The 12,352-nt window shown below is 37.9% G+C and overlaps 1 protein-coding gene across 1 annotated transcript; it reads right to left on the bottom strand.

Annotated features, from left to right (window-relative positions):
* Window positions 1–717: 717 nt before the first annotated feature.
* On the bottom strand, window positions 718–2,163 carry LOC107223619. Its single transcript, XM_015663354.2, has 3 exons — window positions 1,748–2,163; window positions 1,534–1,656; window positions 718–1,464 (listed from the first exon to the last, which is right to left on the bottom strand). Exons 1-3 carry the CDS (start codon window positions 1,901–1,903, stop codon window positions 1,246–1,248), a joined length of 498 nt encoding a protein of 165 aa, XP_015518840.1. The 5' UTR covers window positions 1,904–2,163; the 3' UTR covers window positions 718–1,245.
* Between the last annotated feature and the right edge of the window lie 10,189 nt (window positions 2,164–12,352).

The raw sequence follows: 12,352 nt of genomic DNA, 5'->3' as shown, positions 1-12,352 counted from the left end.
GAAATATTAAACATAAATAACGAAATGAAAAAACAAACAGGAGACTTATGGAATGGAATTTTTATAAAAGAAAATGAAAATCAAGATTTTTTGGTTGTCGGTGATGTCAAAACAGGTTGGTGTACTCTTTTTCTGTCACTTTCTAACCGGAATTTATTCCCCCTCGATCGAACAAGATTTTACATCGAAGAAATTGTCATGAGTGTTTTTTTTCGATTTTTGAATTTTGAAAATTTAAGGAAAATGTGGAAAACAAAAATTTCCTTCGTTCATCATTTTTTTCTGGTTTGTTTGTCGATTTTTGAAAATTGAAAATTTAAGGAACACATGAAAAATGGAAATTTCTCATTTATCATTCCCTTCAGGCTTCTTAAAAGTTTTTTTTGCTTTTCTACGGAGATAAAGGCACGATAGCGTGTTTTTTTCGATTCGACAGATTCTGAAAATTTGACTTAAACGGAAAAAATAAAATTTTATCTTGTTTATCGTTTTCGTCAAAAAATGTTTCACTTTTCCACAGAGATAGAGGAACGATAGGGTGTTTTTTTCGACTTTTGAATTTTGAAAAGGAACACGTGGAAAATAAAAATTTCTCGTTCGTCGTTTTTTTATCAGGTTTTTAAAAATAGTATTTTGCTTTTCTACAGAGGTAGAGACACGATACATCGATATTCATAGCAAAATACAGTGGCTTATATTCGAAGTGCTACACATCAATCAGAATAAAATATTTATTTTTTGTTGTTTTGTTTTTTATACATCAAGATCAATCACGTACAGGTATAAATTCGGATTTTTAGTTTCTTTTTCTCTTAATTTTTAACATCGATGTACGTACATTGCTTAAAGCTTCAAGAGCTGAGGTATTTTTTTTAATTTTTTGATCGATGGTAGTCGGTAGTTTTGGCATTGATAATTAATTGGGTAACTTCATTCATTACCTCCAGCTTCAATTGTTCATCTCGAAACTGTCGCAGTAAGCTCCCCATGAATGTTAAAAATCCATCTACGCAGTCCGGAGTTGAATTTGTCGAAGGCGTGTTGATGGTGATAGGCGCATTTATGGAATCTTAAATTTTTTATGACGGTGGAAATTTCGTCACTGTCGTCCAATCGCGGATTCTTTCTTTTACGTTTTGCCGAAGAGCCTACTCCAGACGTCGAAGAGCTGGATTGCGAGGAACTATGAGGACGTGGAAATGTATTTTCTTGCAGGTTGTTGGCCGTTACTGATGAAAGGGATGATTAGCGACTCCTATGTGCAGATGGTGATGAATGTTTATGGATCTGCAGCGAAATACTATTCGTATCCGACACTTGTATTGTCGAAGAAGATCCACAGAGATTCTCCTGCGCTCGAATCATCCCGTCAAACTCTGTGATAAAAACATCATCCACGTACTCAACGTTCTCGTAATAAGCTCCGTCTTCGGAGTTCTCTTCCATCATGTGTGTTGCTGTACCCTACAAACAAAAAGGCATGAGTTTTGCATTCACAAAGTGTTTTTCATGTTTTATCATTTTTAGCATTACCTGACTCAGCGGCATATCGGACAGCGAAACCTGACTATCAAGAGAAGTTCTGTTTCTACGCGGGATGACGTAGGAATCGAGGAACAAAAGTTTTTCGTAGTACCACAGGCTCGGTTTATAAATCTGGAAATGTTTACATAAATATTTATTATTGGTTATATTTTTTATTTAAGGTTAGTTTAGATTTTTTAGTTGAATAGTAAAGAATACTTACGTCATCGGTGCCAGTCCCGCTTTTTAAAGAGGATTTAACCTTTGAGTGCTCAATATTGAATTGATTTCGCAAATTATGGAATTTATTTGAGCACTCTTTTGTCGTCGACGCTGGCCTTAACCTCAACACTGCGTTGTTCACTCGATTAAGAGCCATGGTTCAAAGGTTTTTATTGTGATAGTTCGGCGAATTGGTTGCATACAAACACGGCTCCTCTTTGTATGCATCAATTAAAACTGTTATTTGCTCCGCGGACCACCTTTGCGTCATTTTTTAATTTGGATCTCAGTCGAAAAAAGTCAGAACAATGAAAACGCGCAAGAAAACTGAAGAAAACCATCACGAAAAATAGCACACGTTCTATCACCGAAATCCAGCACGCGACCACGCTTCAGAGCCATCAGAGGCGCTACTTTCTAGCAGCGCTCCCAGCAGAGTAGTCATCCTAGTACCTCGCATACGATCTATCAGCAAAACAAGCACCGTGTGCAGCGGGCTTAACCACTTTAACTCACGAACTCGGCAGTGCAAGAGAGATAAAAACATGTCGATAACACTGGAAGTTAATTTTGGAACGCATCAGAAATTGTCGAATTTAATGGACTCGACGCGGCCATCTTGAATCCGAAAAACAGGTTTTTAGAGAAATGTTGCTTTGTTTGTCAGTCTCTCTGTCTATCCGGCAAACTCCCACGATGATATCGGAAACGGCTCGATGAAAAAATCTGAAAGTTACAGAATCTTACAACCAAATAATCGGCATGAAAAATTTCCACATCCTGTTGAGCCGGACTCGAGGCGGCCATCTTGAATGCAGCTACAACCATTTACGATAGGTGCGTTCCGATATTAAATCCCAGTGCTGTCAATAATCTTTTATCTCTTTTGCTCTGCCGAGTTCGTAGGTAGCTCTGCCTCTATCTTAGGGAGTTTTTAATGCTGCCAGCTAATTTCGAAACGTACCCTAAATTCTTGCAAGCACACATATCTTTCTTAGTCTGGATTTTCAAAACTACTGCTGCCGCAGTATTTTGCTACCCAGTCTTAACCAATAGGAGAGTCATGTCGCAGCGACAGTTCCCGGAAATTCCAGAAATTAACCGCTGGAATTCGGTAACGAAAATACAGCTAGACGCACACTCAATAGTTTTGGGTCGCCAAATACCGGTTAAGCATTGAAATGCATTGGAATACTCAACTCAATCGCTCGTTTCAGATAACAGGGATTAATTCCTCAAAAAAAAAATTAATAATTATGACCACTTGCCTTTTGGAATGCCGAACTTCGCTGAGTGTGGCTCTGCTGAAGTGTCGCTACGTTGCGATTATGACGAGAGGGGAAATGGGGATTTTAGTGCGACCAATGTTATTTCAAATTACTGGAAATATATTTTGAAGTATTTATTTTCTCAATAAAGCGTTTACAAATACTAGATACTGGATAATCATTTAAAAATTAGATTGGAGAGATCGCTAGTTGTTCGGCCAAAACTAATGTTGTAAACAAAATGGAGTATTTTAAGAACGTGACAAAGATTACTTGTTCAGAATTTTTATAACTTTTGAATTCATAGCGTTATTATGTGCAAATGGCAAGGTACCGAAAGACTCGGTAAAGTCTAGAGTCTACAGGTGGGACCTGAGGTACGAACTAATTAGAGTAACGTTATATGAAATGGAAGTTTCATAACTGGTAACAAAGTAATTTTAAACGTCAGAGAACAAAAGGATTATACCACAAAACTGAATCATGAACAAGATGTCAAATCTGGAGGCATGTAGCGGAGGAAATTTTGAGTGCAGGGGAACGATTGTGTAACTCAAATGGAGTAAAAATGTTAAAAGTAAGCGACACACGCAATTTTGTAAGTTTTACTAGCGTGAAAATGAGAGACTTCTCACGTGAGTTTGTTTAGCAAAAAATTTCTTGACGAATTCTGAAGTGCGTGGGAGATAGAGCGGTAGGATGAGAGAGTAACGCGCGGTGGTACGTGCTTCGTTGTATACATGGTGTAAGGAGTAAGGTGTGCTACAGTGCAGCTTTGCGGACAGGCCAATAGAAAAGTTTCGCTCCTTGACGTCACAACAGGCGGTAAACTCAAAACTGTTAAAAGATTCCAAGGTAGATTAGAATATTACACGTGAAACGTTAACTGAATTCTTCATTTCACGCATGGCGGAAATGTGATTACTTTCACTTCTACAGGTTCCACCATGATTCTTGCAGTCCTAAATCGAACAGTTGAACATTTTATTGAATTCGTGAAACGATGCGAGTCAACGCGATGCGTGACCCACCGCGTTTGTTTATACGTTTATTGAAGTTATAGTTAAGGTTACGTTGTAATTTGAACGTGCGCATGCGCTGTAGGCTTACTATGACTTGCTGTGACGTCAACTGACGGAATGCGCAAGCTTGTACGAAAATTCGTTTTCTATCGAATACACCTCACTCCCTATCACCCTGGAAGTAAGAGAGAAGGAGACGAAACCCGGAATATAAACTTGGGCTAGATTTCAAGGTAGAGTTAGTAGTACCTAATTTTTCCACTCATTCCATCTGTGTTATTTGGTCGTTCAAATATTATGATCATTATGTGTTGACCAGGTGTTGACAGCACCTCCGTGAAGTCGGCCCCCCGAAGTTGTTATTTTTAAATCTAATTAATGCAATTCGTTTGAGAATCGTTTGAGAGGGTTTGAGAGTAAAGAAAAATCGTTTGAGAGTTAGTAGTTTTTCCGGAAAATTGATTTTAATTTTGGGTGTGAAGTTGGCCCCCATATTTTCTATCTCCTCAGAAAATGGACTTAGACGTTTAATTTTTTTTTAATCATTTGAGAATCGTTTGAGAGGATTTGAGAGTAGAAAAAAACTGTTAGAGAGTTAATATTTTAATTGATATTAAATAATTATTCAATGTGCGAAAACGTCGGATAAATTTATTATACGACTTTATTTCAAAAGTTCTTTCGCTCTTTGAACATTATTGCTCTCGTTGGAATGTTGCTCAATTTTTTGAAGGATTAATTGATTTTGTTACTGGAGAACACACGATGAAACAGAAACGCTAGTTTCTTCGGCGCAGAACACTCACGACCGGCCTCCAGCTGATTTTAGATACACTGCGCATGTACACCGCGCATATCCATTGCGCAGGCCGGAAGTGCTCGGAAACTAGGGGAAATCATGGGGAAATCAATCACTCAATAATTATGGAATATCAATTAAAATATTAACTCTCCAACAGTTTTTTTCTACTCTCAAATCCTCTCAAACGATTCTCAAAAGATTAAAAAAAAAATTAACCGTCTAAGTCGATTTCTTGAGGAGATAGAAAATATGGGGGCCAACTCCACACCCAAAATTAAAATCAATTTTCCGGAAAAACTATTAACTCTCAAACGATTTTTCTTTACTCTCAAACCCTCTCAAACGATTCTCAAACGAATTGCATTAATTAGATTTAAAAATAATAACTTCGGGGGGCTAATTTCACGGAGGTGTTGACAGCTGCCTGATTTACATATTTCGAACGACCGAAGAACAGGAACGCGGCGAGTGGCGGAAATCGGTACTACTAACTCTACGCCAAAAACGGGCGCAAGTTTTACTGGTACGCAAGCTTGAGTTTCGTCTCCTTCTCTCTTATTTGCTGTTTACACCAGGGTTGTATACAATGATCGTATATATATGTGTAGCGATTCAACCTCAAAAGTTTAACAGCGTTATGGCAGATATCGCGATTGCTTTGAGGTTCATAAAGTTAGCACTCAAAGTCAAGATAATCGACTGAAAGTAGTTAGGATCGTTCCCGCGTGGCTTGAATATGAGGAATATCACTCGCTCTCGTTTGCGCGGTCTCTCGTTTTTGAAAAAAATCATTATAGATTTAGACTTATAGATTTCAGAAGCATTGTCGTGCCAATCGTTTGTGCATCGGTTGGCGCAGCCAGCACCACGAACTAATTGAATAGAAAATATCGAAATTACCAGTAAAAAAAATTATTTTTTCTCATTTACAATATTTGCTACATACCAGAATGAATTACCACGCATGCGCCGAGAGCGGTTCAATTCCGGACGTTCCAGATTCCAACCAGATACACCGTACCAGGACCGTAAAAAATGTGGTAAATAGCTAAAATAATGCGTTTCTATTACTTTAAATCGTTCACGTGGTTTGTGCGTCACCCAAAACTGAGGAATATCACAACAATTCGTTTGCGTTTTCGTGCGGTGTTAAGAAAAAGTGGAATGAACACCAGGTTCTGAATTTCAGCACCCATGCTCTTCAAATATTGATCACATATGAACCTAGTTTGGAAAATTGCAGTCATCTTGTTGCTAGAATCGTTTGCGCGTTGTTTGCGTAAACAGCACCTGCAACAATTATCCAGAAAATAACAATGTCGAAAAATTTAAGGTTCTGAAATTCGTTCATACATATTTGGCCTTATTGTACTTCTAGAAAGTATGAATACACACAGCCATTTAAAAATATTTTTTTTCGTAAGGTTTAGTTGTCAAGTTATGGGCTTGTAGAGAATTGGTTCTGCAATTACCATTCCAAGAACTAAAAAGTTGTACGCTTTTATTCTGCTAACCGAAAGCCTTCTTGTAAAAAGAACTAGTTCTAGCGTTGATTCTCATTGTAAAATTGTCAAAATTATAGAATGAAATTGTTTTTCTTTTGTTACAATGTTTCTTCATTTATTCATCTCCATATGAGACATAGGCAATACGTGTATCCATGGAACGGAACAACTCCAGAACTCCATACCTACGCCATGCTAGAAACCTCCCAATTCGTCATAAAAAAAATTATACTCACCAACTGTCTTGACAAGGTGCGACGGAATGTTATCAACAGAATTCGGAATCTAGTAAATCCTCTTGAAGTAATGGTCGATTTATTTCAAACTAACGCACAGCGACACAGCCAAACACACTCCGGCACAGTTCAGGGGTACTCGTCGAACGGATGAGAGTACCATACACAGACGCCAGTACACTGTCAGTTAAATTAGGACCCATAGGTACTAGGTCAATTATAGGGATACTTATAATGACGTCATGACCTATAATTTACTGATTTGTTTTAAAATGGAGAGGATATAGTTACTGGAAGAGAAAAATAATGCTTTAGGTTCAAATATCAAACTTATAGTACATTAGGTATTATAGTAGAGTAGCTCAAAATTCACCTAAGAATTTGGCGATCCTGCGTCGACACAGAGACAGCTTGACACAGTTTGCGAGCTGTATTGATTGAATTGTTTTTTGTCGTTTTAAACCGGAAGCACATATTCGGCACGTGTTGCAGGATATTCTTGAAAAAAAAATCTACGAGAGACAACGCTGGACTTGTAGGGTGGCTTTGGGAGGCATTAGCGTCGCATGGTTCTGTAAAAAAAAATTAATTCAACAAATCATTATAACTTACTGTTTGGCATTTAGTTAATTTCTCCAATTATTCACTAAAACTCAAAGCAATACGATCGCCGGACATTTTGGTTGGCTAGGGGCTACCCAGATCTGTGTACTTCCGTATTTCGGGTGTTCCTATGTATGACATTATAGCTTACCAGGCATATGAAAACAAATTCGAACTCACTGGTGATGAGAGAAATTAACGACAACAGAGTCAGGGCGGCTAGGTGGTCTAGTGGAGTAAGGCTCCGGTTAAGCATCTCTAGACGTCAGGTTCGATTCCTGGCTCCGTCGTTAATTTTTCGAAATCACCAAATTTTCGAATTGTCAATTTTATTACAGCTTACCGCTTAGCATAAATTTTATAACATTTATAAAATAAGATAGAAGTATAAAATATATATGCCGAACAAATTAACCGGATACAGATTTGTTGCAGACAATAAAATACAACATTAGTAAAAGAATTATACTCTACTGTTCGGCAATGGTCTTTAATGACTCATTTTAATATTTTTCACTTAAAAATTGTTGGATATGTTTGATGCGCGTTACTGTGTGTGTGAGCGTGAGGAAGCAACTCGTCTCAATGTCGCTCAAATCAACAATGCTAGATAATCCTCGTCAAGAACCAAAATAAAAAAAAATTGTAACGAGCGAGTTGCGTGTATGTGTGAGAGAGAACGGTTGAGAGATAGACAAGTTCGAAAAGTCAAAGTCAGTCTGTAGAAAACGAACCGCTGATAAACACACCTTTCTCCGTGTATCTGTAATAAAGACTTTTATAATTGTTATACAAAATTCTGATTTCATATAAATTTACCCTAACTCTCTCAGATCTAACCTGCATCCTCAACAAAAATGTTGCTCCTGAACATAATCATTAGCTATGTTATTCGTAACTACTACAGAATGATTGTATTAATCTTCTTTCAATTGAATCAAATGAATAGTTAGTTATTTCACGTGTAGGAGGTCAACTAAGGTACACCGAAAAAAGAAATGCAACTCCCAAACATTTAACTAATTAAGGAGGGCTTTCCCGCTTATGTATTTATGTCCGATGGTAGTGATATTTTTACATATCATGACCTACTGTACGACGTTTGTTGATTGTTGTTTATTACATGGTACAAAGTAAAACAACATTAACGTTGAACACTATATGTTATAATACAATCGTTGCAACCCCAGAGAAGTCAAAATGCATAAATAATTCTTCTTTACCATTCGTTAATATTGTTACATAGGGTGAAATCACCAGTCTTACCCCCTTTTAATGATCTAGCAGTCATCATAGATAAAAGATGTTTATAAACCTCTTATGTCTTTAAAAAAGAATAAGGTTGCTGCGTCAACCAACATTATTGTAAAAACAGTCTTGTTTCAGACTTTAAACTAGAAACACGTTCTCTGCTATTAAAGCTTTTCCACAACATTTTATTTGCGCTTTTAATTTGTCTCATTAAATAAGCTCACGAATCCGTATTAATTTTTGCAACGTCAAAGAACGTTACACTGGTGTCAGAAGTGGGATCTTGAGTTTTTCTTGAGTCAATTCAGTGCGTGAATTAATTATGAGCAATAGTCGTTTGACACGCTCTCAGCGAAGGGAAAGTTGCGGAGATGATCCTTGTATCACGGAAAATCCGCGAGTCCCTGAAACAGTATCTACACCTTCAGTGGTCGCTCTTCCTGAACCTTCGGCGGTCTCACTCAATCAGATTGATCTGCTAAGAATCGTGAATCAACAGCAAGAAACCGCCGAACGTCACCAACAACAACTAGTTCAACTACTCAAAGACCAACAAGAACGTTCGGAACGTTCGGAAGCTAGTTTACACGAGTTGTTCCGGACAATTGTTGCGGCTCTTCAATCAGTTTATCAGGCGAACGGCTTTGGAGGACCGGCCGTCACTCCCCGAGTTTCCGTAGTTGCAACTCCAGTTCCCTCTCCTGTTCCTTCTCCTGCTGTTCAGGAAGTCCAATATCCAGGACTTCCCCAAGATGTTAACAACACAAGGTCTGTTCCTTTTATTAGGCAAATAGACAATTCCCCAATTTGTAGATCAAGGGTAGAAAACGAGGTTGGCTTTTCCGAGCCTCTGTCTCACGTTCAGGCACGTTATTCTCGTTTGAATCAATTAAATAATTTAAGAATTCCTGGGGTTTCTTCTCAAATATTCGAGAAACCTTTTTGCTCTCTAAAACCGCCTGTTTTTGATGGAAAAATTCCATGGGCTGAGTATGAAAGACAATTCAATACTATTGCAAAGCATAATCGGTGGGACTCCGCCATGAAAGCCCACAGCCTTGCCTCGTGTCTTCGAACTCCTGCTTTAAATATTTTGATAGCATTGTCAGAAGAAGAAATTTCCGATTATGATAAACGTAGCTCCACGCTTAAATTGAGATACGGAAATGACCATCTGACGAAACTGTACACAGCTCAATTACAGACCAGGAGACAAGGATGAGACGAGGACCTCGCGTCACTTAGCCAAGAGATTGAACGGCTTTCTCGAGTAGCTTTACCAGATCACGAACCGTCTCGTAATTTATTAGCGACGCAGGCTTTTCTAAATGCAATTAGCGATCCTGAAATTAAAATGGCTGTTGGAACATCAGGTCTAACTTCCCAGTGAGAGGTAACGGCCAAAGCTCTCGAGGTGGAGGCCATGCGAAAGCAATATTTCGGGTCAGGCAAACTCCGTCAGATTGAGGTGACGAAAGACACCTCAGAAAGACGAGGTTATGGGCGCTCGGAAAAGACTAAGCATCAGAACCTAAGAAATAAGAATAATAATCATTACCATAATCGTGAAAATCGTGGTTCTCTTCATAATCAAAGTAATAAACGCGAAATCAGAAGCGCAGTTACCACAGATCAAACTGTCTTATCTTATTTATTTTGTAATAACATTGGACATGATGCCAATCATTGCTATTTACTTAATTAGAATAGTAGAGAAATGATGCAAAACTCGAGTTCAAATTCCCAAAATTGGCGAAGAAGAGAGATAGAAATTAGGGAAGGAAATCCTCAATCTAGCTCTTCAGCCGAAACTGGTACAAAAAACTAATTTTGGATGATTTTCCAGGGCGAAAATCATCGCGAATTGTCAAAAGAGAAAGCCCTCTTAATGAACAGTTTTTAATTAGAAGTCTAAGACAGTCTGGTCTTTGCGCACGCGGTACCACGAATGGTGTCGATTGTCTCTGGGTAATAGACACCGGCGCGGAAGTGACCGTGGTTCTATCGGATCTCTTTAAAGCCGATGACCACATTGTTCCCGCTTTATTCCTGCGAACAGCCACTGGAGAGACGACCCCGGTTTTAGGACAGGTTACTGTCCAAATTAACCTTTTTGGATGTATCGACTCTCCACATAAGGTTTTTATAGCAGATATAGAAGATGAAGGTATTTTGGGAATAGACTTTGTTACAGCTTATAACTGTGTTATCTCGACTAAGAGAAATTGACTAGCTTCAGACAATCGCGAAATAGCTCTCTGTCCGGTTAGAAATGGAATTTAGTGGACTTCTAAAATTCGAGAAATAGAACTTTCTGAAGACGAATCTCAGCATTAATTTCCTTTTCATCTACAAAACCCTGTCGAAAAATCTTCGACTTTGTTAGATCCAACGCAGATAGAATCGTTTAGGTCTCTTTTGCTAGAGTTTACAGATTCTTTTGCCAAAAATAGTGGCGACAAGGGCCGATGTACTTCCATCAAGTACCAGATCGACATTGGAGAAAATTCCCCGATAAAACAGGCTCCTAGGAGATTCGCTCTCAACGCCCGGGACGAGGTGAAGAAGCTCGTGGAAGACATGCTAGCGAATGACGTAATCGAACCATCGTCCAGCCCCTGGGCCTCACCAATCGTCCTTGTTAACAAGAAAGACGGATCCAAACGATTTTGTATTAATTACAGGAAGCTGAATGATATAACAAAGAAAGATTCTTACCCTCTAGCCTGAATAGACGAGACACTCGACCTTGGCAAAATATGCCTCGTTTATTTAGACGATATAATCGTCTTTGGCAAGAACTTTGAAGAAGAAGTTCATAATCTTAAACAAGTTTTAACCAGGCTGAAGCAAGTAGGCCTAAAAATGAGCCCGAAAAAATGCCATTTATTCCAAAGAGAAGTAGGCTTCCTCGGACACATCGTCTCAGCTCAAGGTGTGCAGACCAACCTGTCTAAAATCGAGAGGGTTTCTTCTTGGCCGACACCTAAAAATAAAGAGTAAGTACTAAGCTTTTTAGGTCTATGTACATTAGGGTGAATCAGAAAAAACACACAAAGACACCAGTTAAAATTTTAGATTTTAATATTAATATTTAGGGGTGGCTCATCGCACTTTTCGATTTGCCATAAGAATAACATAGGAAAAATGTTGTTTGCTTCTTCTAGTTTTTATAACTAGCTAACGAAGGATCGTACAAAAAATCCAAAGACATTTTTTTGTAGGAAATTGAATGCTCTACAAAAACGGTCTGTTGTCAAAATTTCGTAAAACTAACTGTGTCAAAGTTACAGCCTGTCAAAAGTTGAGTTACTTATAATTTGACCTTTTTTGAATATTATAGCGTAACTACCGGTATTATAAAAAAGTGTACATGAGTTTTTTTGTAAAGCGTACACTCGACTTTAAATAGATGATAACTGATAATTCATTTTTGCAACAATGAAACAAAACTATCTTTTACCACTAAAAAAAAATAATAAAACGAGAAAACCAATTTCAGAGCAGATTTCTGCTAAAAATTTTTTTAAAGTGTACAATTTTTTCATTGTTACAAAAATTAATCATCAGTTATCATCTATTTAAAGTAAAATGTACGCTCCACAAAAAAACTCATGCGCACTTTATGAGACCGGCAGCTACGCTTTAACATTCAAAACAGGTCAAATTATAGGTAACTTGAATTTTGACAGGCTGTAACTTTGACACAGTTAGTTTTACGAAATTTTGACAACAGACCGTTTTTGTAGAGCATTCAATTTTCTACAAAAAATGTCTTTGGATTTTTTGTACGATCCTTCGTTAGCTAGTTATAAAAACTAGAAGAAGCAAACAACATTTTTCCTATGTTATTCTTATGGAAAATCGAAAAGTGCGATGAGCCACCCCTAAATATTAATATTAAAATCTAAAATTTTAA

Source organism: Neodiprion lecontei, chromosome 5, assembly GCF_021901455.1.
Source record: "Neodiprion lecontei isolate iyNeoLeco1 chromosome 5, iyNeoLeco1.1, whole genome shotgun sequence".
NCBI classification, from domain to species: Eukaryota; Metazoa; Arthropoda; class Insecta; order Hymenoptera; family Diprionidae; genus Neodiprion; species Neodiprion lecontei.
This window is presented reverse-complemented; position numbering and strand designations above follow the sequence as displayed.

Coding starts and splice junctions, on each gene's coding strand:
- LOC107223619 (XM_015663354.2), bottom strand. CDS start 1,903: ATGGCTCTTAATCGAGTGAACAACGCAGTGTTGAGGTTAAGGCCAGCG. Junction 1,657..1,747: donor GCGGGACTGGCACCGATGAC/GTAAGTATTCTT, acceptor AAACATTTCCAG/ATTTATAAACCGAGCCTGTG. Junction 1,465..1,533: donor CCGATATGCCGCTGAGTCAG/GTAATGCTAAAA, acceptor TTTTGTTTGTAG/GGTACAGCAACACACATGAT.